Here is a 22724-nt window from a genome sequence, read left to right on the forward strand (position 1 = left end):
GGGGATAATACGTATCGTTCCGTGTCTGGTTGGCATGTTTTAGTAATTTAAATAGTGCACACCGCGTCTCGCATCCACCAAATATATGCAAGCCAAAACGCAATTCCTTGAATTTTGGCGACCGGAAAGTAAAGCCTGATAGCAATGTAACGAAAGAGCTGGCACGTTAACCAATCCTTTCGATGTAGGCTATTCCGGGTGCACTTCAAACCATAGTTAGGCATGCGATTTGTGTGTGTGTGTGTAACAAGCGTGCTGAAAAGTTTTCCACGAACAAGGAAGCAGAGGGACAAAAAAGATAGAGCTACTCCGTTTTTACAGGGTGGAAATGCACAAAATGTGCAAAAAAAGAAGGAAAAAAAAACCCGAACGCAAACACGCCAAAAATGAAAAGAAAGGATATTTTTCCCATCCGAGTTGTACCGCGACGCGTAGCACCCAACTTGTTCCGGTTCATTGAAGCGAAGCGGCATAGTGACACATTTGTACAGCACGTACAAAAGCACGGCAAGCACGAAAAAAAGGCTGCCACTCACTGCCAAACATTGCCCACATCTTTCCGAGAGAAAAAGAGAAAGAGAGAAAGAGAGAAAGAGAGAGAGAGAAACACAAACTAGAAAGCATAGACGCGTTTTCAAGTAACAGGACGCTTTCCCTGGAGCAGGTGCTAGCGTTGGTGCGCGAACCACTAGCGTTATCCAGCCCAACGCCGGCAGCGAAGCATATTTCGCATATTTTCGCCCGCCGATCTCCACCCCCAAAGGAAGTGACGGGCGTGAAAATGTAAGTAGGTGCCAAACCCGGCTCCGTTCTTAAGGATGTGAAAATTAGGCGTCGGCGTCGTCTGGCCCTATTTTACGCCCGCGGCAAAACTGTCAAGGGGGGGGGGGGACCTGGGGAAACAACACGCAGGATTGTTGGGTACGGGCAGGGTCTGCGCGGCCTACGGTAGGCAGCACTTACAGGACCGCTTTTGCACGGATAACCTTGTCGCCTTGCGCCGAGTCGTGGGGTTTAGGGTTTCCCTTTAGAGTTGGGGAAGTAAATTATGTCTCGAAGCAATAGTGTGGGTGCGTGTATCAAGCACCCACCACTGTTACACCGCAGTGGGTGGTGGTTTCAGTATTTGAATTACTTTGACTTTATTCCGCTTGGCACTTTTTGAACGCTAACGCAAAAGAGATAACGTTGCAATTGCTGGCTATTTTAGGAAGCGGTGAGATAATTCAAACTAGAGGAAAAAAGCAGTGCTTTTTCCACCGACGGGCATCATTTGAATGTTTGTCCTCCACCCACACCCGTTGCACTGATTGTGATTTAATCATCCAAGCAAACAACCCAATCGAACGAATTGGACATTGCCATGGTGCCGTGGCACTTTAGGGTCCGATCAGATTTTTGGAAAATTGGTCGCTAGGAAATGAATAGCGACGCATTACCTAAGGTACGTCGGCGTTGGGTTTTCCTTCCTTTCCCCGCATGGCCACCGCACAAAGCATACTCCTGCTGGATGGAACTAGATTTTGATTCACCGTTTCGTTCGTTCGCCTTCCCTGCTTTCCATTTGGTTGGCCATGGATGAGTGCAAGAAAGGTTGTCCGAAGTATAAAAAAGGCATGTTCTTATTTTCAGTCGCAAAGATAGTCCTATTTCTCCGTGCCGTGCGTGTGTATGAGTTTTTTTTTGGTTTGCGTGCCTTAGTGTGTGCTGAACGGCCAGCCTGCCTTTCTGCCTGCGTTGTCCTGGCGCTATGCGGTAACTGGGGCAGCAGCATTACTGTAAAGGATGATTGAAATTTACCGCTTGATTGCATTCCGAAGTAGCAGTGGATCGCTTTTGGGTTGTGATGGTAGCGTTGCTTCCTATCTAATACACAAGCGATACAAATCAATAGGCATTTGGTGGGCCGAGAGACAGGGATTTGAAGCAAGAAGAGGAAAGAGTCGCAAACAAAAGTGGAACAGATTTGGTAGAAAATCGAATCGATTCGGTATGGATGCGATTTTTTGTTGGTGCGAAGGAAACGTTAAGGTTAAAGTTATGATTTTGGATTGCACAACAACGCTATCAAGCGAATGTCTCATCGTCTTACTCTTATCGAACATGCAATTTTCTCGCCAACAACGCCTAAATAGACAGCTCTATTGGGATCCATCGCTTTATTCGCATCGCCAAAGAGATAAGAACAACTATTCAACACGGCACGATTGCTCAACCGCCATATAAATTGTGTGCCGTTGCTGGCGCGCGTAGCAAATTTTATGTGACTTTAAAACCAACCATCGTGTCAAGCCATACCCGACCGCCGTAAAGCGGGTTTACTTGCAGAAAAGCCGAATTTTTCGGTGCACAGCTTACATGCGGCGGTCGCTGTCGCCGGTTCGAATTTGGCGCACGATTAACTCGTAGCCTTCGTTTTGTGTGTGTGTGTGTGTGTGTGTGTGTGTGTGTGTGTGTGTGTGTGTGTGTGTGTGTGTGTGTGTGTGTGTGTGTGTGTGTGTGTGTGCAAACCTAGCTCACAACTACCGTCCCATCTGCACGGTCCCATCTAGTTGACGGCGTCTTGTGAAGTGTATTGCTCATCATAAACTTCCGGCTGTTCTTTTGTGCCGCGTTAACTGCTTCCTTATCACGCGCGCTTCACTCGGGTTCGGGCTCCGTATTGCCTTCTAGCCAAAATGGCACCCTCCGCACCGAAATGGCACCGTCTACTCCCAGTTTCCCAGCGTAAGGTCTCGGCCTGTCTGTTCGGGCCTAACCTTTTTACCCAAGCCCTGGCTGACAGTTGTGTTGGCGTGACGGATTCTGCGTCTCGCGCCCAAGCACAACACCCGCAAACCATTGCGCCCCGTCATCACGCCCGGGTGGGATGAATTTTCAGCTTTATGGTTTGCTGAAAACAATAAAAATCTTTCCAGCCGGCTAAACCGGGTACTTGCACACTTCGAGCGGAAAACATGCCGTGCGCTTAAAGTCAACCTCGGGATGAGCACGCAGTGCAGTGAAAACCCGTTCACCGAGAGTCGGTTAAGAAAAAGATTCTTAAAACCGGTGTGTCGTAACAGGGGCGCCGGAAGATGAGCCCAACGCACTTGACAGAAGGGCCCGTTTGAAGTGGGTACTACCGGCAAACCGGTGAAGCAACAACTGGCAACTGGTCGGAAGATTGTTGCTGTAAGGAAAAGGGAAAATGCGGTTGCCATTGCGGACAGTCGGTCGCATTCAGCAAGCGCAGCAGCAGCAGCAACAGCTCCGTTCAGTCGTTCTAAGCAGTTGCACAAAAGGGAAAACTCTTTGAGTCTATCGTTGCTGCTAACAAATATTGGAAAAAAACCTGCAATTGCATCGACATCGAGTGCACACCCAGGTGGCACTTGAGGAGTGCGGCACGCTGCTTGCGTGTGTTTTTGATCGTTTGTGGTGTGATACAAGGCACGATAATGTCGTTACAGGTGGAGGAGTTTCCGGAGTAAAAATAAAGTAAAAATAAAACTTTCACACATAAAGCATATAATGCGGTTTGTAGTGCTGTAGTTCAAACGTTACCAGCGAATAAAGCAACTGTGCAAGTGCAGTATGAATTACCATCACGGGAATTTATTAATGGATGCACGCCACGATGAGAATCACACATTAGCACACTGCACATTTCTAAGTGTAAGCACGTGAAAGGTTTCACACTTAAAATCATTTCATTATCCCTTGTGTGCGCTCTTCTGAATCAACGGGGATGTAACAGGAGCACCGTGCAAAGTTGTGGAATCGAATGAAAAATTAAATAGTCTCTGGTGAAACATTAAACCACTTCCTTTACCACCGGTTGGCACGATACCTTTGAAGGCGTTACTGTTCCGATGTGTTACGCTCATTGTAACGAAGCATTAAAGGGCACGTTAAAGTGTAGTAAACACCACTAGTTGCTGGTTTAAAGCGGCATGGAAATGTGATTTCTATAAAAAATGGATTTTTGTTGATTTCCAACAATCAATAATTTTGGTATTTTTAACAGAAGCTCCTCAATAATTTTGGTATTTTTAACAGAAGCTCCTCCTGCTTTTGCTACGCCGGTTTCATGTTTAATTTTCTAAATATATGAAATCATAATAGTTATAAAGGAACTCCAAACGTTCACCATGCGCAGGAAAATATGCCACCAATTATAATTCGAACCGTGGCAACCACGAAACCGTAATCAGCTATCTCTTCTCCATATCCGCTCGATATGAACTAATTTAGTAATTATCCTTATAATGATACGATTTTCCTCCTATTATGCTCATCATCATCGTTTACCCTCAATTGAATTGTTTCCGCTGACGACGACGACGACGACGACCTTTGCTATTAGGTTCGTTCGTTTTCGGCAAGGCATTGCCACAGCGACTAAAGCTTATTTGTCTGTTTACCAACAACGCAGTCTTTCCCGTTTTCACTGTGTGACCATAATCAGAGCCGTACCGTTGTGCTCGGGGAAACTCTCAGCCCGAGGAAGCACAAATACTGCGCGCTGGGAAGTGACAGGGCAGGGCAGCCGGAAGGAATTTATTGAAGCTTCATCGGGACGTAATTTTCCGCAGCGGCCCACACTGCTAGTAATGTCTTAATCGTGTCCTCTTACGAATTAACACAGCTGTTAAGTGGGTGGGTAGTTTACATTTTCCTTTACCCAGCTCGTATTCCATCCACACACGCACACAGCCACACGCGTAGTGCCAACAAGATGGCACCATGGAGGGAACGATGCGCGCGTTTGCGAAAAGAGCGTCATAAAAAATGGCTTCCCAAACAATTGTACAATGGTGGAGGTGGGCGGTACGGACAGGTTGAGGTCGTACAGTGAGGCACAATTGGGGCTTCGGAGTGGTTCGTTGGCGTGGTTTGGCGTGGTTAGGGTTTGGCAGTGGCTTTTGAGTTCGGGTGTCATGTAGCTGATTTTCAAAATTATAACAACATAGTGTAGGGCAAAGGGTTCGTGTTTGCCCAGGGGTTTTGGGGCGGAGAAAGCGCTCCTTCTCGGCACACAAGGCAAACGACTTGCCCACGGAACTTTGACACCGTTTCCCATTGTCCTGATCGGGCGCAGCATCGTTACGGGTTGCTCGAAACGCTCGGGCGGGCAATAACAATACTCAGTTACCGTTGCCATAGTACCGATCGTGAGTGGTTTTAAACCGTGTGCGTACGGGATGTGCTTGCTAGGACGGTGGCTGTTGTGGTGAAAGTTTTCCGGAATGCGACGCACATCCATGCGCTGTGTGGGGAGGGATATTATTTTTTTTCGAAGAATGCTTACGCAAGATAGAGACGGTTTGGGCTCATAGCGAGGAAAAAAATCTTTTCCAAACCTCCATTCAAATTTGTACATGTGGTAAACCGTAGTCGTGTCGCTGGATTTTTCTCGATGGTGTGGGAATACTTTACATTTTCGGGAAACTTTTACTGTGCTTGATGATGTGAGGGGCAAAGAAAGGGCTTTCAATTAAAGGATTTAGTGAATAGCTTCATTTATGTTATGTGTGCGTAGCGTCGATGGAACAGGTCGCTGTTTCGTGGAAACGATTCGGTGAGGATTATCTATTTCGATAACTGATACAAATTGACGATATTGAGTTTGTCTAATGGAGTGCTTGGGGCATTTACGATATCAAATACTTTTTATGGGAATCAATTTACGTGTGAGGAGCATAAATTTGAAAAGAAGTTCCGGCGCATTATTTAAAATTATGTAAACCCAGATGAAATGACAAGATTCTTGAATTTCCATATGGCTATTTTAACCATCAATGCTAATAAGCTAATATTGTGATTTGTTAAGTGGTTGCTAACCATATTTTCCATAATAAACCAATTTTCAGAAAACTTATTTGCCCGAGAGTATTCTGTTTCTTCCACGCTTCTGCTATAGTAAGAAAATGTTTGATAATAATTTACAGAATATAAGAATGAACTAGAACTTTGCACTATGTATTGTTAATCTCTACCACATTACATTTATGAGTCTAAAAACAACTCAAAATATTCAAATAGAATTTCATTCTTTACAAAACCTGTACAAAAAAGAAAAGCTATTAATAGAAATGTTTGAAAGAAATCATCCATTTAATCCCTAGCTGAAAAACAATCCATTGTTCATTGTATTTCATTCGCTATCGTTTTCAACTCTTTCAACAGATTGTACATCTGAAATAAAAGTTCGCCAAAATGCTCTTGAGTGTTTCATATTGCAGTGTGGCGCATTGAGCATATAGAATTCTACACGTGTCCCAACTGTGAGGCCAAGAGACACTGTGATCCCGCTCACACATGAAACCGCAAATCTCCGGTTAGATGAGATGTCTTACCAACCGCCTCGATACGACGTCCACCTGCCCGGAAGCATCGATCTTGACTTCACTTGCCCACCTACTACGGCACACAGCTTCCTCTAATTAGCCATTCAACAGGATTTAGTGCGGTCTAGCAAGTGCGGATGCTCTGGGTCGAGCAAACGTTCAGCCAGCGTAATTAAGCCAAGCTTCTCGGGAGGATTAATGCCTGTCGGAAAGTTTGAATTATGATGTTTCACATGAGTGGTGGTTATCAGAAAAAGTAGTCCTCTACTAGAAACCAGAGCGATTCTGTGACAGTGAACTGCAATGGCGTCTCATTGTGCACTCAGCTCTCGGGACACGGAATGCACAGAGCAAATAGTAGCCGAAAAAGGTTGCAAAGAATAGCGCTTCAAAATTAATGAAAAAGGAGTTTGCTGTGGGGTTTGCTTTTTAATGCATTGCAGTTTCTACTGACAAGGGAAACTGCATCGTTCAGTCGGATGGGGGTATGAGTTATGCCATTGGTGATGGAAGAGATATTTGAAAGTGTACATATAAAAGCTTCTGGGATAGACTCTGTTGAGATTTTATTTAAGTAAAATGTTTGGAGTTAGTTTATGAGTAAATATTTGCAAATATTTGAGAAATGGGTGATAGATTTGTCGTACATCGCATATAAGGTTCTTCGTAAGTTATTAACTAATCAAAATCAAATCCACTAAAATGTGTAAATCTTCTCCGGCCCTCTTGTGCTTGCTTTCATTAAATTTTGCGCAAATTGCTTCATATTCCATAACGAAACATAAATTAACGGAAGGGTTGACTTTCCGGAGATGCATTCAATTTATGGCGGTCGATGGTGGATCCTTACGATACGCTTAGAACGATGGTATTTACTCTCGCTTTCCTCTAGACTCGCACACGAACGAACGGTTGAATGAGTGGTTCTTAAAATTGAATACTTTCATGTTCGCACTCATGTCCTTATTTATTGCTTCAATTAACTTTGCCAGACACTGTGTCGAGCACTGGTCCGGAACATAATGCATACCGCACGCCCAAACCCAATTCCAGCGGGAGGTACGGACTGAACATAATAATGAGCACATAAATCCGTAATTTGGGCATGAATCTTTGGCAAGTTCATTAGCAAGAGAGGGTTTAGAGTAAGGTAAGTGCAGCTATAAATTTTTAGCCCGCAAGTCCAGGTTTCGATGAGTGTGAAAAAAATAATTGTAGGCGCAAATGTCTAATGAGCGTAGAATAGTAACTACGGCAGGAAAGGAACTGTGCAATAGAAGAACCTTAAAAATAATTCCTTTTCATGCACTTAAATGATGGCAGGCTACAATGCAACATCTGATCATCAATATGTAAAACGGTTTATGGGTAAGTTCATTACGCTTAAGTGACGTCTTTTATTGGGAAAAACATCAGTCCAATCGACGGTACAATTTATTTCCAATTTCGCCGAATGCTCTGCATTGCAATACGAACACACCTTCACCTCATCCGGCATGGCCACCGTGCACAGTGTTACGCTCCAGTTGGCGCGATGCACTTCAACACATTGTAGCGAATCTGCTTGCCCAGCTACCAAGCACGGTGTAAAAGCTTCATTTTACATTCCGGTGCAGCATCTTCAGGACAGTGTAATAACTTTGCATCTGATGTTACCTTTATTACACTTGCTTCTGCACTACGACCGGGCGAACACATATAATACGCCTCGTTTCGTAGATCGTCCCACAATGTTATCCGCCCTACTGGAGGGTTGTAAAACGCAGTGCCACCAAGCAGCACCACGCTTACCATTGGCTGCGGGATTGATTGATAGGCAATTAGGTGGAAAGAGCGAGCTGGAATTGAAAAATGAAGTAAACGGTTACACTCCATCCGCCGGCAAAACGATCGATTGTGGTTCGAAGAAACGGGTCAACGGTTCTTTGCGCCGTCGTCTTGCCGTGGGAGGCAACCAGGCCACCTCAGTGGGTAAGGAAACTTGTCACCAAACGAGGACGAGGGAAGACGGCACAACGGACGGAGTCAAAAGTTTCACGCTGGAAGCTATTGATTTTTGCAACTGCGTTGCAGCGCTACGTCGGGCAACGTGATGTGGACACCAATGCGCACAGCCGTGTCCGTATCATTACTTTCCTTCGGTGGCCGAGGAAAGCAAAAGCAAAGGGAAACGTTGATTGGGGTTTGTGTGGTCCGGTTTCGCAGATCGTATCGAAATGCATACCAATGTTCCGGTGCACTCACCGGTTCGCAAATGTAACGACGACGACGAGTCGAATAGATCGAACACCGTCCGGGTTGCAATCGAATCGCATCGATCGGCAACGAGTATCGATAGCGCCATGCCTCTATTGCAACTAGTTGCACATTCTTGCCCGGCATGGTAAAGGAGAGTAGGGAAGAGAGAGAGGGGGAGGGGGGCTGAATGAGCAAGAAGCAAGCAGAGCAAAATCATCACAACCCACAATCGACGGCCACTGAACCGAGAAAACACAAAACGAAAACCAACGTTGACGTTCGGTTCAACCGATTGCTCTTTTCCGACCATGGACTGAACGATATGTGTTATTCGACTGGTAATTCGCTTTCCAGTGGCGTGGCTTCGCTTGTGCTTTTCTATTTCCTTCTTATTTTTTTGTGAGCATGTTTTCTGTTCCTTTCTGCTGTATTTGTTGCAAAACTTCGTTCAAGTATCGGAGGTCGATTTCTTGTAGATTTTCTTTTGCATCAGAGTGTAAGTGCGGGAAAAAGGGCCCTCCTTACTCTTCGTACCGCTACCAGTTGTATGGCATGAATAAAATATCAAATGGAAAATTGCAAACATAAATCGTGTCAACTTTCTTTCGGATCCATTCCTGTGTAGGTGCTTGCTTTGTCGGCTTCGCGTTACCTTCACTGTCGGAGGACTAATACCTTTTAAAGAGGATGCATTTCATCGGTGCATTGGTCCTCCGGTGGTAGGTCACACTTTTTGCTCTTCAATTTACCGAACCGACCAACCGACTGGTGTATTGTTCATTGACAAAAGGATTAAAGGGCATTGTGACTTAAATTGTTAAGGCCATTTAATTGTTACTTAAATTAACAAATATCCTCAGCACATTTTGAAGAGATTGGTTTGAATTTGCTATCTTTCCGTATTACTGAAAAAGATAGCATGCATTGCAAACAATTTTTTTTTATCGATTCGAGATATGCTGAAAAGCTTTAACTGCATAAACAACTTTCTGTTCGAATCGATATACCAGATATGGCGAAAAAGCCGCTATAGAAGAAAATAATTGAAACATTATCTCACTAAACTGTCTTAAAGGTATTCAAAAGTCGAAATAGCATTAATACGTCGTGTGTTTAATGCCGGTAAAACGAAATAAAATAAAACAAATGTATCAGTATAATTAACCAAGAGCAATCAGCGATTGTAAAACGACTGGTAATTGTAATTGATTATCGTCCTATCAAAGCCAGACCTGTGTAAGCGTTCAAGTTTTGCTCTACCCCAAACAATCCAGATACTATCAAATCCCGTCACTATACCCTCTCTACCCAATCGGGTACTGTTTGTGACATCTCTGACATCTCAACTTACCCACTTTTGATCGACACTCGGCTGCGGTGGAACAGGATACTAAAGCTACCATCGATTCTTCTCCCACCCTTGTAACACACAAAGCCCCGTCGAAAAGCACTGATAAGACAATCAAGCCGTTTTTCTGTTGTACCCTGAGGCAATCGAAACTTGGAATCAAAACTATCCACCCTACCGTCGCTGTTTGGTAAACAATCATTAATCAGTCCGATCATGTTTATCGCTGCGGTTAACTTTGTGCTCCATTTCCGGGAACGATGGCTGGAATCTAGTTTGAATGTTTGTGTTTTGTTTTCCCCCACCTGTCCCCGGCCGGCAGTCAGGCGTAGCTAACGGTGATAGGACAATTGATTCGTGCCTATGAGAGTCACGAAAAAAGGCAAAACACACACACACACACACCCGCAAACACGCACAAACTGGATAGACAAGACGTCACAAAAGTTTTGGTCCATCTGGTTCTGACGTGCGCGATCTGTTTCGGTGTTTTGAGGAGAAGTTTGAACGAAATGCCCCCGAGACAGAGGGCCCGAGCGGAGCCCGCAATTGGAAACGAATGGCAACGAATGGATAAATAAAAGAACAAACAAACGAACCATTTTCACCCGCCGCCCGCTCTGGGGGCAGCGCTACACAATCACGTGCTTGTCCTGCATTTGGTCGCTTTTTGCTCGGATCGTGTCGGAATAAATAGTGTCACTTTTTATTAAGCCGTCCGTCATGTCCGTCGCCCTAGGACGCGCTGGCAGCCGGGTACAGCTCCTTATCGATCGCGTCACCGATGCCCTCGCACAGCCCCGGGAAGGTCGGGCTGCATTTGGTCTCGGCACACTGGGCACACTGCGTGCCCTTCCGGTAGACCGGCTGGCCGTGCTCGTTGCTGTGCGAGTAGTTGCAGACGTAGTACACGTAGGACCGTTTTCTCGCTTCGTGGTAGTAGCTCGTCGCTCCGCAGCCAACCTTTGTCACGCGGTCACTGGCCATCTGCGCGAAATGTCCAACATCCACCCTGAAAGGAGGGGGTTGAAAATCCACCCCAAAGAAATAGCCGTACAGTAGAGCAGAGGAGATAGGAGGCCCAAACCGTACCGTACGCGCCTGCAAGCACGGTTTTAAACTAACACACACACACACACACTTACCCTTCACCGACGGCCCGATAGTCATCCATGACGGTCTGATTGGATTCGACGTACTCCTGCCACCACTTGTTGGTGAGATCGGTGATGGCCCGCTCGAGGTCGATGGTGACATTGCCCGCCTGCGACTTCCGGCCAATGTTCTGGCCCGCGCTCCGGTACCGCTCGGTGCTGCGACACTCGTCGTGCAGGTACTGGCACGTACGAGCGTTATGCTCGGCCAGGCTCGCCAGCTCGTCGTCCCACTCCTGAATGGCATCAATCAATGGCATTGGTTACACAGGCCCGCCCGGTGATGTAAAGTTGGGCGCGCAATGGAAGAGCGGAAAGAGATGCCATGGAAATGAAAAACGTTGGTAGAAAGGTCCTAGCCCTACTTCCTCCCCGAGGCGTGGACAGCAGCCGCACACCAGATGAAAAAGTGATTTGAAAAGTGTCATCCACCATCGGGCACGGGCCGTTGATGGACATGGTGCGGTAAATTGCATTTGACTTGACGCCGGCCGCGGGGCCATGTGAAAAAAAACCCTTCAGTTGTCCCCAGACCCGACCAGCAAATGGAAATGGCCGGTGGCTTCAACGAGCCCTGAGGGGTGATTGGGGTCAATTTAAAAACGAAACCAACCCCTTTTTTTTGGTTCACTATTCAGAGCGTTGTTTAAAATGGCTGTTTCCCGGCGAAAAGGTTAATTGGGGTGAATTCTTGAAACTGGCGTTTCGACGTTCGATCAATGAAATGACGATTGCATGAGACCATTTATGAGACGGGCTATGATTGCAAATATTTCTAGGAATACAGGTTTCGAAGATCAATTGGTATCAGGTCTATTGAAAGGTCATTATCGAGCAATTGCCAAACATGAATGTGAAATACGAAATGCTCGTATATTTTGAATGAATAAAACTGAATTAAACGTCTGATGGACTCCACTAGTCTGATAAAAAAAAATAATAACACTATCCGGTCTTCACTTCCCTGTGTTCTAGTGTGTCTTGTTTGCTAACATAGTTTATCAAAGTTTGGGAGAAAATTCTGTTTCCATAATCATCCACAACACGACACAGTAAGCTCTTTCGTATCGAACATTTCGTTAGTTTTAGCCGACCGCTTCAAAACCATCACAAACCAAACACTATTTCCGAAACAATACAAACACATCCGGCCACAAGCACACAATCCCCCTTTCCCCGCTGCCCCAGCACACTTACCAGCACGGCCATCCTTTCCGCTGCGGCAAACCCGTCCATCTTGCCACCCGCCAGCTCGCTGCGCAATCCATTGTGCAGCTTCAGGATGAGCGCTTTCAGCGGTTGCTCCATCGGCACGAGCTGCGTCGTCTGGGCGGGACACAGCTCGCCAAACTGGCCGGTAGCGTTACACCCGATGTGGGCATGGTTCGGTTTGCACAGCGCCGGATCACAGTAATCGCTAGCGTCCGGGCTGGCTGCAGCACTGCAAACACCGATCGGTGCAATTACCAAGGCAACCGCCGAAAGCGCCACTAGCGCGCACCAGCCAAGCCCGTGCCGCGGCGCCGTGAATGAGGTTTCGGTGCGCGTTTTCATTTCTCCCGTCTGTGTGGTGCGCTTGATGCGGTGATTCGTGCACGGTGAAGTGTAACTAAGCGTTGCATTTAGGCTAGTCATATTTATAAACGATTTCACTGCCATTGATTGATATGATCCAGCTCACTGGGAGCGGGGGTTTCGTTTTCCCACGCTCGGCCAGTGCAGGCAGAGTCGGCCGGCGAGTGACCTCGCGCATTCGTCTACGCTGTATCCGGGGTCATTGGAAATGAAGTGATTGTAAAATTATCATAATTTTCATGGGAAAAATAAATCGATGCCCACTGCCTCGCACGGGGGTACCGTGTTTCGCACACTTGCACTCTCGTCGGTCGAATTTGTGCGATAAATGCGCGTGAGTGATGGTTTGCGTGACGGTCGAGACAGCTATAGTTACACATCCTTGATTTAACGATATGGCATCATGCACGTGGGTTACTAATTTTCCAATCAAGCTAAACAACTTAACGTTTATTTGGAGTGTAGCATCGTGGCTAAATAAACATAATTCAATCCAAACATTTGGAAAATCAACACCAGCTGGCGTGTGAATGATATCAGCTAGTTTGTGGGAAAAGAGATGCCACCACCACGATGATTCATCAACGGCATGCATCGATCACTGTGTGCACTTGTTTGCACGTGTTGCTATCATGCACTTCGCAGTGTTGTGTTGCAGTTTGCGAATTTGCACCTCATTTGCAAATCGTGTTCAAATGATGCAAACGTTGGATGCTTCGCATACCGGCATAAAAAGAGGTTTGTATTGGTGGAAAAGAGGTGACTATGGATGGATCGTATGAAACAATCAACTAATAATGCATTTGATAGTTGTGTAGTCTTATCTTATTACAAGTATCTCACATTTTTATAAGCCTAATCTAAAGCCTGTAGATGTAAATGGAACTTGAAGTACAGTTTTACTATTAAAATCACTAATTCATGCGAAAAAGCAAATCATCAGGCGTGTAACTAATGCTACTGCATCTGTGCAAAATATAGATTGATGGACTGATTTTCTCTCACTAGGAATCCTATAGTAAATTTCAATGTTACATAAAGGACACACTTTCCGGAAAAAAGAGCCAAGAAACTTATCAGAACCTCTAGATACCGAGTAGCTGCATTCAACTTGCCATACGGGCAGTGCTGAAGTGTCCTCAAAGATGTGTGAAGATTTTTTTTTTTTCATCTGATTATTGGTCTAAGGAACTGTCCAGAACACCCCACAGTGAAAATATGAGGTTTCAGACTTTAAGTGGCCACCACTAAATATACTTACCTTATCCGATAATCAATAATGATCAATAATAATGGTGGGTTTTACGATACTAGCGAGTTATTTTGTATGGAGTTTGATACTAGGCGATTGAAATCTTGTCAACACTCCATACAAATCAACAAGCATAATTAGCCTCATATTTTCAGCCTGCGTAAAATGTAAACAAACACCGATTCGTCACAGGCTTGATCAGGTTCACTCATGCATGATTGTTTTTTTAGTGAAGCTTTTTTGGTGAATAAATAGTATTTTAAGAAAGGTAAAACACTGTTTGATTTAATAATATAAAATTTACTATGAGTCATAAAACTCATTTCAAACAGAAAAAAGAAAACAAAATGATTTTAAAATGAGTTTTTTTTTTGTACACAAATTATGAAATCCAATATGGCTGACCATAACTGTCAAATGAATACGGCCTGGATGATGAATATTGTGCCACTGACAGGCTGAACTATCCAGCTTGTTGGCTTCAAACAGAAAACGGCCCAATGATGGGAAAGTCGGAGTTGTAAAAGCTGCTAGTTACTCTATCAAAAGCTGTGATATTGTTTCTTATATTCTTAAAAAAATAGCTTCTTCTCCAGTATCAATGAGCGCCACAGCGAAAGGGTGAATTTACTAATCGTTTTCTCTCTGTTAATGGAATGATTGCTATCAGGGAGTAAATTATTTCCTTGGAATTGATCATCCGACATTTAAATTATTTGCGTTGTTATAACAACTGAGCATATACAAAAAGACCATATCTCTAGCGATGTACTTCACTCAAACCAATCGAATCTTGACAGCGTTTCGGGAATAATCAACATAATCTTAAGGATTGTTCCAATCGAACGCTTCGGCCACGGGCGCAAATGAGCAAACAAACGGTGACCGGAGTGCAATTCCTTGAGAGTGTTTCCGTCAGCAGACGCAAACCGAGTTGACCTTTCCGTCCGGTTTCACGTTCGTGGCTGCATTTGACTTTCGTTGGCAAGCGCTACAAGCATTCACCATCACCACCATCGCCCACTTTAGGTGAGGGGGCTAGTGTGGTTTGATGGCGACCGTGGGCGCTCTGCCTCCGTGCCATGTTCCACATTGGTCGGCGATGATTCTGATGAGGGCAGTCGAGCATTGCATTTGACAATTATTCAAATGAGGTTATGAAAATGTAAACAAAACTCGACAAGCACTCCGGTGACGATGGCGAGTGATGACGGCGCTTTCGTTGCAGTAACCGAGCACCGTCGACCAAACCTACCCCATGTAACGGAGGGTGTACGTGAGTCTACGTGTGTGTGTATGGGTTGATGTGGTTTGGGAAAACACATCCTTCCCTGCGTGTCGCCAAGGCAGAGCAGCAAAGCAGTGACGGTGCGAAGAGGGCACTTTGTTTTAATGTGCCCAAGACTGTTAACTCAATTTCCGTTCCGCTGTGTGGCTGCTCCTAACGATGAGCTTCAATCCTCAAAGGATTCTCGGCAACCGTTTCCTCTACCTGCTTTCTGCGCCTCTTACTGCCATTCACTCTCGCGTAACATTCGCGCGCGAGTCCCGCTCTTCAAGTACATCGTTTCCCTTTAGCAGGAAAAATTTGAAGAATTTTCCGTCTTGTTCGGTGACGGATTTTATTTGCAAACAAATATGATATGCATTCATCTCGGGTGAACCGTTGGAAGCCATCCATCAGCGACAGCAAATGTGCGCGCGCGTCTCTGCCAAACCTTCGCTGCTTCGTATGCTTCAGAAGAGAGTCCCACTCCTTGCGCCACTTCACTTTCACTTCCGGGACAGTGAAGCGAAGCTAAAAAAGTTTCACCCACTAGACTCTCATTCAGTTCCCCTCATTTATAATGAATTAAAATTTACGCATTCGCTGCCAGCCAGCACACGCGAGTGCTCGTGGAGCTTGCTGTAATGTTTTGCAATTTTTCAAATGGAAATGCATAAATGTTGAAACAACAAGCGTGACAAACGCTGTAACGTGCTCCAGGCACGTTTCGAGGTATTGAGAAAATGGTTTAAAATGGAACCGTACCACACGGACGGAAAGTGCTTCCGGGTACTGGGTGGCCGGGCAACGGGAGAACAGGCCCCTGGATGCCCTGTCTGTACGGTGTGATTGTGTGCGGAAGCGTGAGCAATGAATTAAATTTCATTCATTTGCTTTGTTGGTAAGATTGTGTGTAGGGCGACTTCTGTTGAACGGCCTGCGGCGACGATCTGGTGGGAATTACGGCCCTCATTTTCCCTCGTTGTTTGCACGTGTCTGTGCACAGACGCAGCAGTATGCTGTGTAGCAGCGAGTTTGTGTGTGTGTGTGTGTGTGCAAGCGCGCCAATCGCTTTGATTGAATACACGCGTACCGATGGATCGGGTAGGCCATAGGATGGTAATGTTATTTGACTAACTCATCCACACTGGAGCGATGTGCGCCGTGGGCAGAAAGGGTGGAACACGAGGAAGCTCTAATTAATTCACCGAACGCATCTTTTTCTTGCAGCCGTCTTGTTCGTCTTCGGTGCCCGCCCGTTTGTGTGTAAAATCCAACGGAAGGCGTGCATCGCTTAAGCTAATTCGATGGAATTTGTCACACAATGCGTTCGTGTTTATTTAATAAATTTTCTCACATGAATCAAACTCAACAAGGGTGCCGCGGAAACGCGGGAGCTACAGCAACGCGTGAAGGAAAATCAACAACTTTCGGATGCTACGAAACGAAATGGGGTGTTTCACACATAAAGGAAAAAATGCCCACGACCGGGTGTACTGTTGCTGCTTACTTGTCTCATTCGAAAGTGCTTCATTTATTTTGGGAAAAACTCACTTCCATCGTAATTATTGGTTTAAGCTTACATTTGTTTTTGCGCGCGTTTCACGTCCTTTCCTCTCTTTTCATCTTTTCGTACCGATGCACGGTTTCAACTGTTCCGCTTCTCCATCACAAGCAGTTTGGGATGGGAATACGTGACTTTCTTTTATTCGATTTCGAAACTCAGCGGTGTAATTGTGTGATTCTTTTAAAACTAAATTAAAACTGGATTCACCGTTGAGTTTTCTCACGCTGTTCGAATGCTTTCCACACACGAAATTCTACCATTCACGCTCATTCCCCGCTATAAAACGCTCCAAAATTTGTATCGACATTTTGTATCCGATGGAGAAGACCTGTGGGGAAGCATCGTGGAACATCGTGTGCGGTCCCATTTGGAACCGGCTGTGTGTATTGTTTCTTTAATCATCATCATCTCAAACCGTTTAGCAAAACTGTGTTCTCATTGTTGCACGAAATAGGAAATTTTAATGAAGTGTTCTGGAGCTTTTGTTTTATGCGCCTTTCTCGTTACCGTTTTACGCAGCACCCAGACCTGCTTCGTCGCAATGGATGTTGCTTTGTTTATTAATGCTTACATGTAGTACACTTACACGTACACGTACACATACACAAACATACATATGAAGAGTTGTTCTAGTTTATCGTGTGGTTCGCTATCTTAGCTTTGCCTTGTGGGCCGGTATGCTGTGTTAAGCAAGATCAACTTATGTTTTATTTATACCGCTTTTGTTTGCTCTGGTGCTGCTTTTAACCTGCATTAGAGCTGGAGGCTAAAATTTCAAATTTAACTGTGCATGTCAAGGTATTAAAAGTGCATCCACTAGATCTGTTTTGCCCTTTCCCGTACGCTGTGGTCATTTGGATAAGTGTATGTTTTTTTTTTATTTATTTTAAATTACTCCTCACGCGTGCAAATCGTTGCATAGAGTGATGTTTACAGGACACAGGATTGCATGGTTTGCTTAACGATAATTGACATTTAAATTTAAATATTTACGCGACTAGTTTAAAGTTTTGCGATCGGAAATGTTGAGTTATTTAGCATTTAGATGCATCGTTTAGTGTTGGTTGTTACGATTTACCGGTGCGTTTGTCCTGGTTTTTGGGCCTTTCCATTTAAGTATTGCCTTATGTTGCGCTTCGTTCAGCTGCGTATGCTTTGGTGCCATACTGTAAGTCATGACCATTATCAATGACCCTTTTCCTTCCGGCGTGTTATAATCATCATGAGGTTCAATAATTTAATTTGTTCTTTGGTTTATTGTTGCGACATTGAGAGATTTATTTAGTAGTTCGTTACTGTAAACTGCCCGCCTAGGTAGTGTTTAAAATTTAACCGCACGACACATGTTTGCATGTTTTCAGTTAGACTACGCATTCACTTAATTAGCTAGCCACGGAGGGCAGAAATGTTACTCTTGCCTATACGCTACACAGTTTTAATTTCACCAGAGTTGAATTTATTCGAGACAGATTTTAAACGACAGGCATGCATGTAATTTGGTTGCGTTTTTTAGTTAGTTTACTACTACGACAGTTCCATCGATAACACACACACATATACACATATGTTTTAGAGGGACATTTCAGTTAAAGTTATTTTCATTTTTATCTTAGTGTTCTTTATAAGGTGTCGTTCAAACGGGTGTCAATTATGCAAGCTTTCTAGTGATTCTTTTTTTGTTTTGTTGTTTAGAGTGTTTGTGTTAATCAATGGCACACGATGTTAAGATGTTTTGTTTTTTGTTGTTAAGTTTTTTTTTGCAAAGCGAGTTTCGTGATCAATTATTTTTGTTACAGGTCTTGGTATTCATGTTTTTTGTAGTTGTTATTGTAAATACTAACTTGACCTTATCGATAAACCTACAGTGTACGGGGGTGTGTACTGTAAGAATGATAAATAAAATCTCTTTAACTGGTGAAACTAGTAATGAAACTAATATTGTTGTTGGAAACTCTATACTAACTGTAAAATTATGATTTAAAACAAATATATTTTTCACACACATTTTAAGATGATACGTGGAGCACCTTATTAAATGTTACAAACCTAATATTTAACTAATATTTAAAAACACTCATATTATTAATCTTTTCATCAGAGTTGTTTTGTTTGACCAAATAGGTAATTGAATAGGTTGATTTGAAGTTTTGGTAATCAATCCGATAACCTATATCTGAGAATCTATAAGTAGTAAATCGGTAATTTATTTGGATTGTATGTTCTATTTAAAAAATAGCTATTAATTAATCTTTAACAAAATTAGATAAAAGAGCCATTGTTCTGTATATGGGTGGAATAGGTGGGGTTTTCCTGTCAAGAGCGTAACTTTAATTAAGAACAGACACAACGTTTATTAATCTAATCCAAACTCCAATTTTAATTTATTTTTAAAAGGAATAGAATAGAATAGTACTCAATAAATACGATTGCGATCGATAAATTAACTAAACTTGTTATACATAAAAAATTCTTTAAATATGTTTTGTTTGTACGATGACGGCCATCAATTTGCTAGCCTCTAATGTTTTGTTACTACATCATTAAAAATTATTTACTTCGATCCTTCTTTTATTTTCATAAAACTTTGCCATTAATGCCGAACAGGCGCATGCTTTATGTTTTATTCGTTTAAATGCAAATCCATGTTAAGTGTTTAAAATATGTCATACAAAACTTGTTCTAAGTCATACAAAACGTGTTCAACGAGCTGGTAGTATGGGGGGAGCGATAACTTTATCATTGTAACGAACAATATGTACAACAAAATGTATAAATATATGAGTATCACTCGAGACGTATCCAGTGGGGAAAGCGGCATCCATGCAAGGTTTTGTGTGTTAATATGTTTAAAATTTACATTTCTGGGACATCATCATCATCATCATATCGTTCAGTAAAGCTTAGTTGCTATGCTTGCTTTTGGTTCTCGTTGTTTAAATCAGTAGTGAACTCGGTGCAGTGTGTGCATTGAGTTTAGGGAGGGTTGCCGATGTGCATTCATTGGTTGTCTCAACTATTTTCCACACGTTGAATGTCCTTGGTCAACTGATATTGCATGATATAATGTCACTTTGAAAACTTAACATAATAGCCGTTTAACTCGCGTCTTTGTATGGCTTTGGGTTCTTTTGTTTAAATATAATGCTTTACTTACGGCTTTGTTATTTCATGTAATTTGTGTATTCGCAATGTGAAACCGCTGTGTCGTCGATCTGGTACATGTATTCCTGGATGGTGGCAATGGTTTGTGGTATTCCTGGGTGTGTTGCTGTGTTTTAATGATGCCAGTGGCATTGTGACTAGCACAATGATTAGTAGAAACTGTAAAGTAAAGAAAGCACAATAAAGCAAGAGAGAGGATATAATATGTGTTGAAAATGACTTAAAAATGGAAATGTGTTTTTTTCAATTCAATGAGAAAGAACTTAAAATAATAGCAAATAATTGCACAAAACAAATGCACGCAAACACAATCACATACACATTCACATACACACATACATTTTTAAACTATTGATTTAGATGTCGTCCTTCAATAGCCAAGATCTTAGATTTGCTTAGGCAAATCTAGAACACTTCGAACAAATCTCAATATTACCAAATTCGTAACAAATTGAATCGAAGTTTAAATCACACTCGTTACGAAATTGTGTACGCTCGTTCTACCCAATGGTTTCAATCGATCGGTTTGTAGCATTCCTGCACACACATGAAACCTGACGCAACGTCAAGCACGGCACGTGCGCTTCTGATTTGTCAGCTCTAAAAGAGCTCATCTGTCTGCAGTGCCACGTGACTGTCTTGAAAATTCATACGTCGAGCAATTGATTTGTTGGTATGCATACGCTGCTGACTATTGTAAAACGAGATGAGTTTTTTTTCGTGTCATTCAATGTAAACGTCACTGGTAACAGATAAGAATACACTCGCACCATATGGCAGACAATATTTTATTTACGAGATTCGGCTGGGATGAGATTTTATTTGTTTGAAAGAATGTTGAATTTATTGTTGATGAACCAGTTCTTTCGAAACAAAAAATTAAAGAAAAGCTGTCACATGCTGTATTTTGATACGTTTTGAGCTCTCTACTAAATGTTTGATTTTTTGCAAAAAGGAATGAATTTTATAACTTGAATTATAAGTGTATGATTTATTTCTATCATTACCATCAATATTTAAAACTAACGCAGGCGATGTGCAATTTGAAGTTAATTTAGTTCATACACTTTTAATATCAGATGCGACCGTTAAGATTATGTTCAGTACTTATTGAGCACAAATCCATCGGCTTTGGTCGTTTTGCTCATTAAAATAATTTTACCACAAGCGAATTCTGTTTACGAAATTTAAACCTTTTTTAGCATCATCTACTTTGATAAAACTGGCTAATCTATGCATTTGGAAAGCAAACTGAAGATTGTTTATGTAATAATCCAAGCCGTATTCGTATTGCTGTGAAGAATGACAACTAAACCTCAAAAGGATATTCTTACAACGGAACGCTTCAGTTGCTAGAAACATTTGTGAAATACGAGCAACAGCCTTTCCACTCTTCTTTTTCTTTGTGTATGAAAAAATTCTCATGTGAATGGAATAGTCAATGCCACTTAATTTTAATTTAGACCGATTATTAGATCTCAAAATGATCCTGAACGTCACGTCCAATGCATCACTACGGCTTGAACTTACCTTCTTCTGAAAAGGTACAATTAAGTAAAAAGATTCCGACTGTTTAAGTGATGGAAAATCAACCTCAGGTAAAGGCTTTCGGGTAACGGGTATGGCTGTCCATTGATTGGTGAGGCCCAAATCCTTTCAATTTTAGACGCTTCACAACAAGTTAAAAATCAAAGTAAATTGTCATTGAACATTGAAATGCAACACAAACGTAAACACACGTTCAAGATCTCGTGCAACAAGGTGCTTAATAATTGCAGAAACACAACACACTCACACGATTGTTTTTAAACACTCACACAACACTCACAACACGCACACACTTACGCGCACACACCTTTGCTTTGATGCCTTGTCAGCGGTGTGAGAGTCGGCCTGCGCCTGCGCAGTTTATGCGCCCTGCAGAATGTTTTCTTTGGCCATGCCCGCGCCTGCATTGGGCTGCAGCAAATCCAACGGCGGTTGTAGAATTAGCGGCGAAGTGATCACCTGTATCGGTCTGCGTAGAGAGGATGGTAGTACCACATGAGGGAGGGTTAGTGCTCGGCCAGTGTAGTGGAGACGCTTTGATGGCACGGACGGGCGGGACGACTTAACATCAGGTGGTGCAGGTGAACGTAAAACGGCGAAAGGCAGGCAGGATGCGATGCTAGCGCAATTAATGTGCTTCCTTCCTTTGCCTTCGCATGCAAATTGCAATAGCGCGCTAGCAAACTCATCACGAGCGAGAAAATACTAAACAAAACACAAATGATGAATCGAACCAAAAAAAAAAAAAAGAAACTAACCAAAATAATAAAAGACTACTCCCTAGGTACAGGTGTACAATTTTTCATTTTCAAAACATAATCCCCTACCCTGTCGCTGCAGACGAAGACCACCATGCCGGCTCGCTACCCGTAAGCCCACTTCCAATTTGCTCATGTGAATAATTAGTGCACGGTGGGATTGGCTTTTTCCCGCTCTTTTGTTCTGCTAGAATCCGAACAGCGGAAAGCGGTGCAAAAACAAACCCCGAAACAATAGATAAAGCACACACACACATACATACATACACGTACTAACACTCATGCACACATTCACAGTCGTGCAGTATAATTCTGCAAACAGTGCGCGAAAAATTCACCATCACGCTATGTCCAGTGCGGAAAAATCAACCATAATAGATGTAAACCAAACAGCAGTAGGCAAAAGGGAAGAAAAGAAGAAGAAAAAACAACAAAGCTACCAAAGCGGAAGGGAAAACTAAAAGCGGAAATACTTTACAAGAAGGTCGGCAGGACGAACCGGGAAAGGTTGCATTGAATGCGG

At 43.2% G+C, this 22724-nt stretch overlaps 2 protein-coding genes across 12 annotated transcripts in view; both read right to left on the reverse strand.

The window, feature by feature from the left end:
• Positions 1 to 10517: 10517 nt before the first annotated feature.
• On the reverse strand, positions 10518 to 12740 carry LOC120896916 (antigen 5 like allergen Cul n 1-like). The gene is made up of 3 exons (XM_040301440.1): positions 12270 to 12740; positions 11064 to 11308; positions 10518 to 10930 (listed from the first exon to the last, which is right to left on the reverse strand). Exons 1-3 carry the CDS (start codon positions 12729 to 12731, stop codon positions 10654 to 10656), a joined length of 984 nt encoding a protein of 327 aa, XP_040157374.1. The 5' UTR covers positions 12732 to 12740; the 3' UTR covers positions 10518 to 10653.
• A 3920-nt stretch (positions 12741 to 16660) lies between these two features.
• LOC120898767 (KH domain-containing, RNA-binding, signal transduction-associated protein 2-like) overlaps positions 16661 to 22724 on the reverse strand; it is a 47609-nt gene continuing 41545 nt past the window's right edge. For 5 of the 11 annotated variants that reach the window (XM_040305076.1, XM_040305078.1, XM_040305082.1 and 2 more), the window contains exons 11-12: positions 21751 to 21912; positions 19943 to 20054 (exon numbers count right to left, since the gene is read on the reverse strand). In XM_040305076.1, coding sequence (XP_040161010.1) covers positions 21804 to 21912 — 109 coding nt within the window. In that variant the 3' untranslated portion in view covers positions 19943 to 20054; positions 21751 to 21803. Of the gene's footprint in view, positions 20055 to 21425; positions 21565 to 21740; positions 21913 to 22724 lie in introns of those variants that run through there. The other 6 variants (XM_040305077.1, XM_040305084.1, XM_040305079.1 and 3 more) reach the window with 6 other exon arrangements.

This window comes from Anopheles arabiensis, chromosome 2 (assembly GCF_016920715.1).
Source record: "Anopheles arabiensis isolate DONGOLA chromosome 2, AaraD3, whole genome shotgun sequence".
NCBI lineage: Eukaryota > Metazoa > Arthropoda > Insecta > Diptera > Culicidae > Anopheles > Anopheles arabiensis.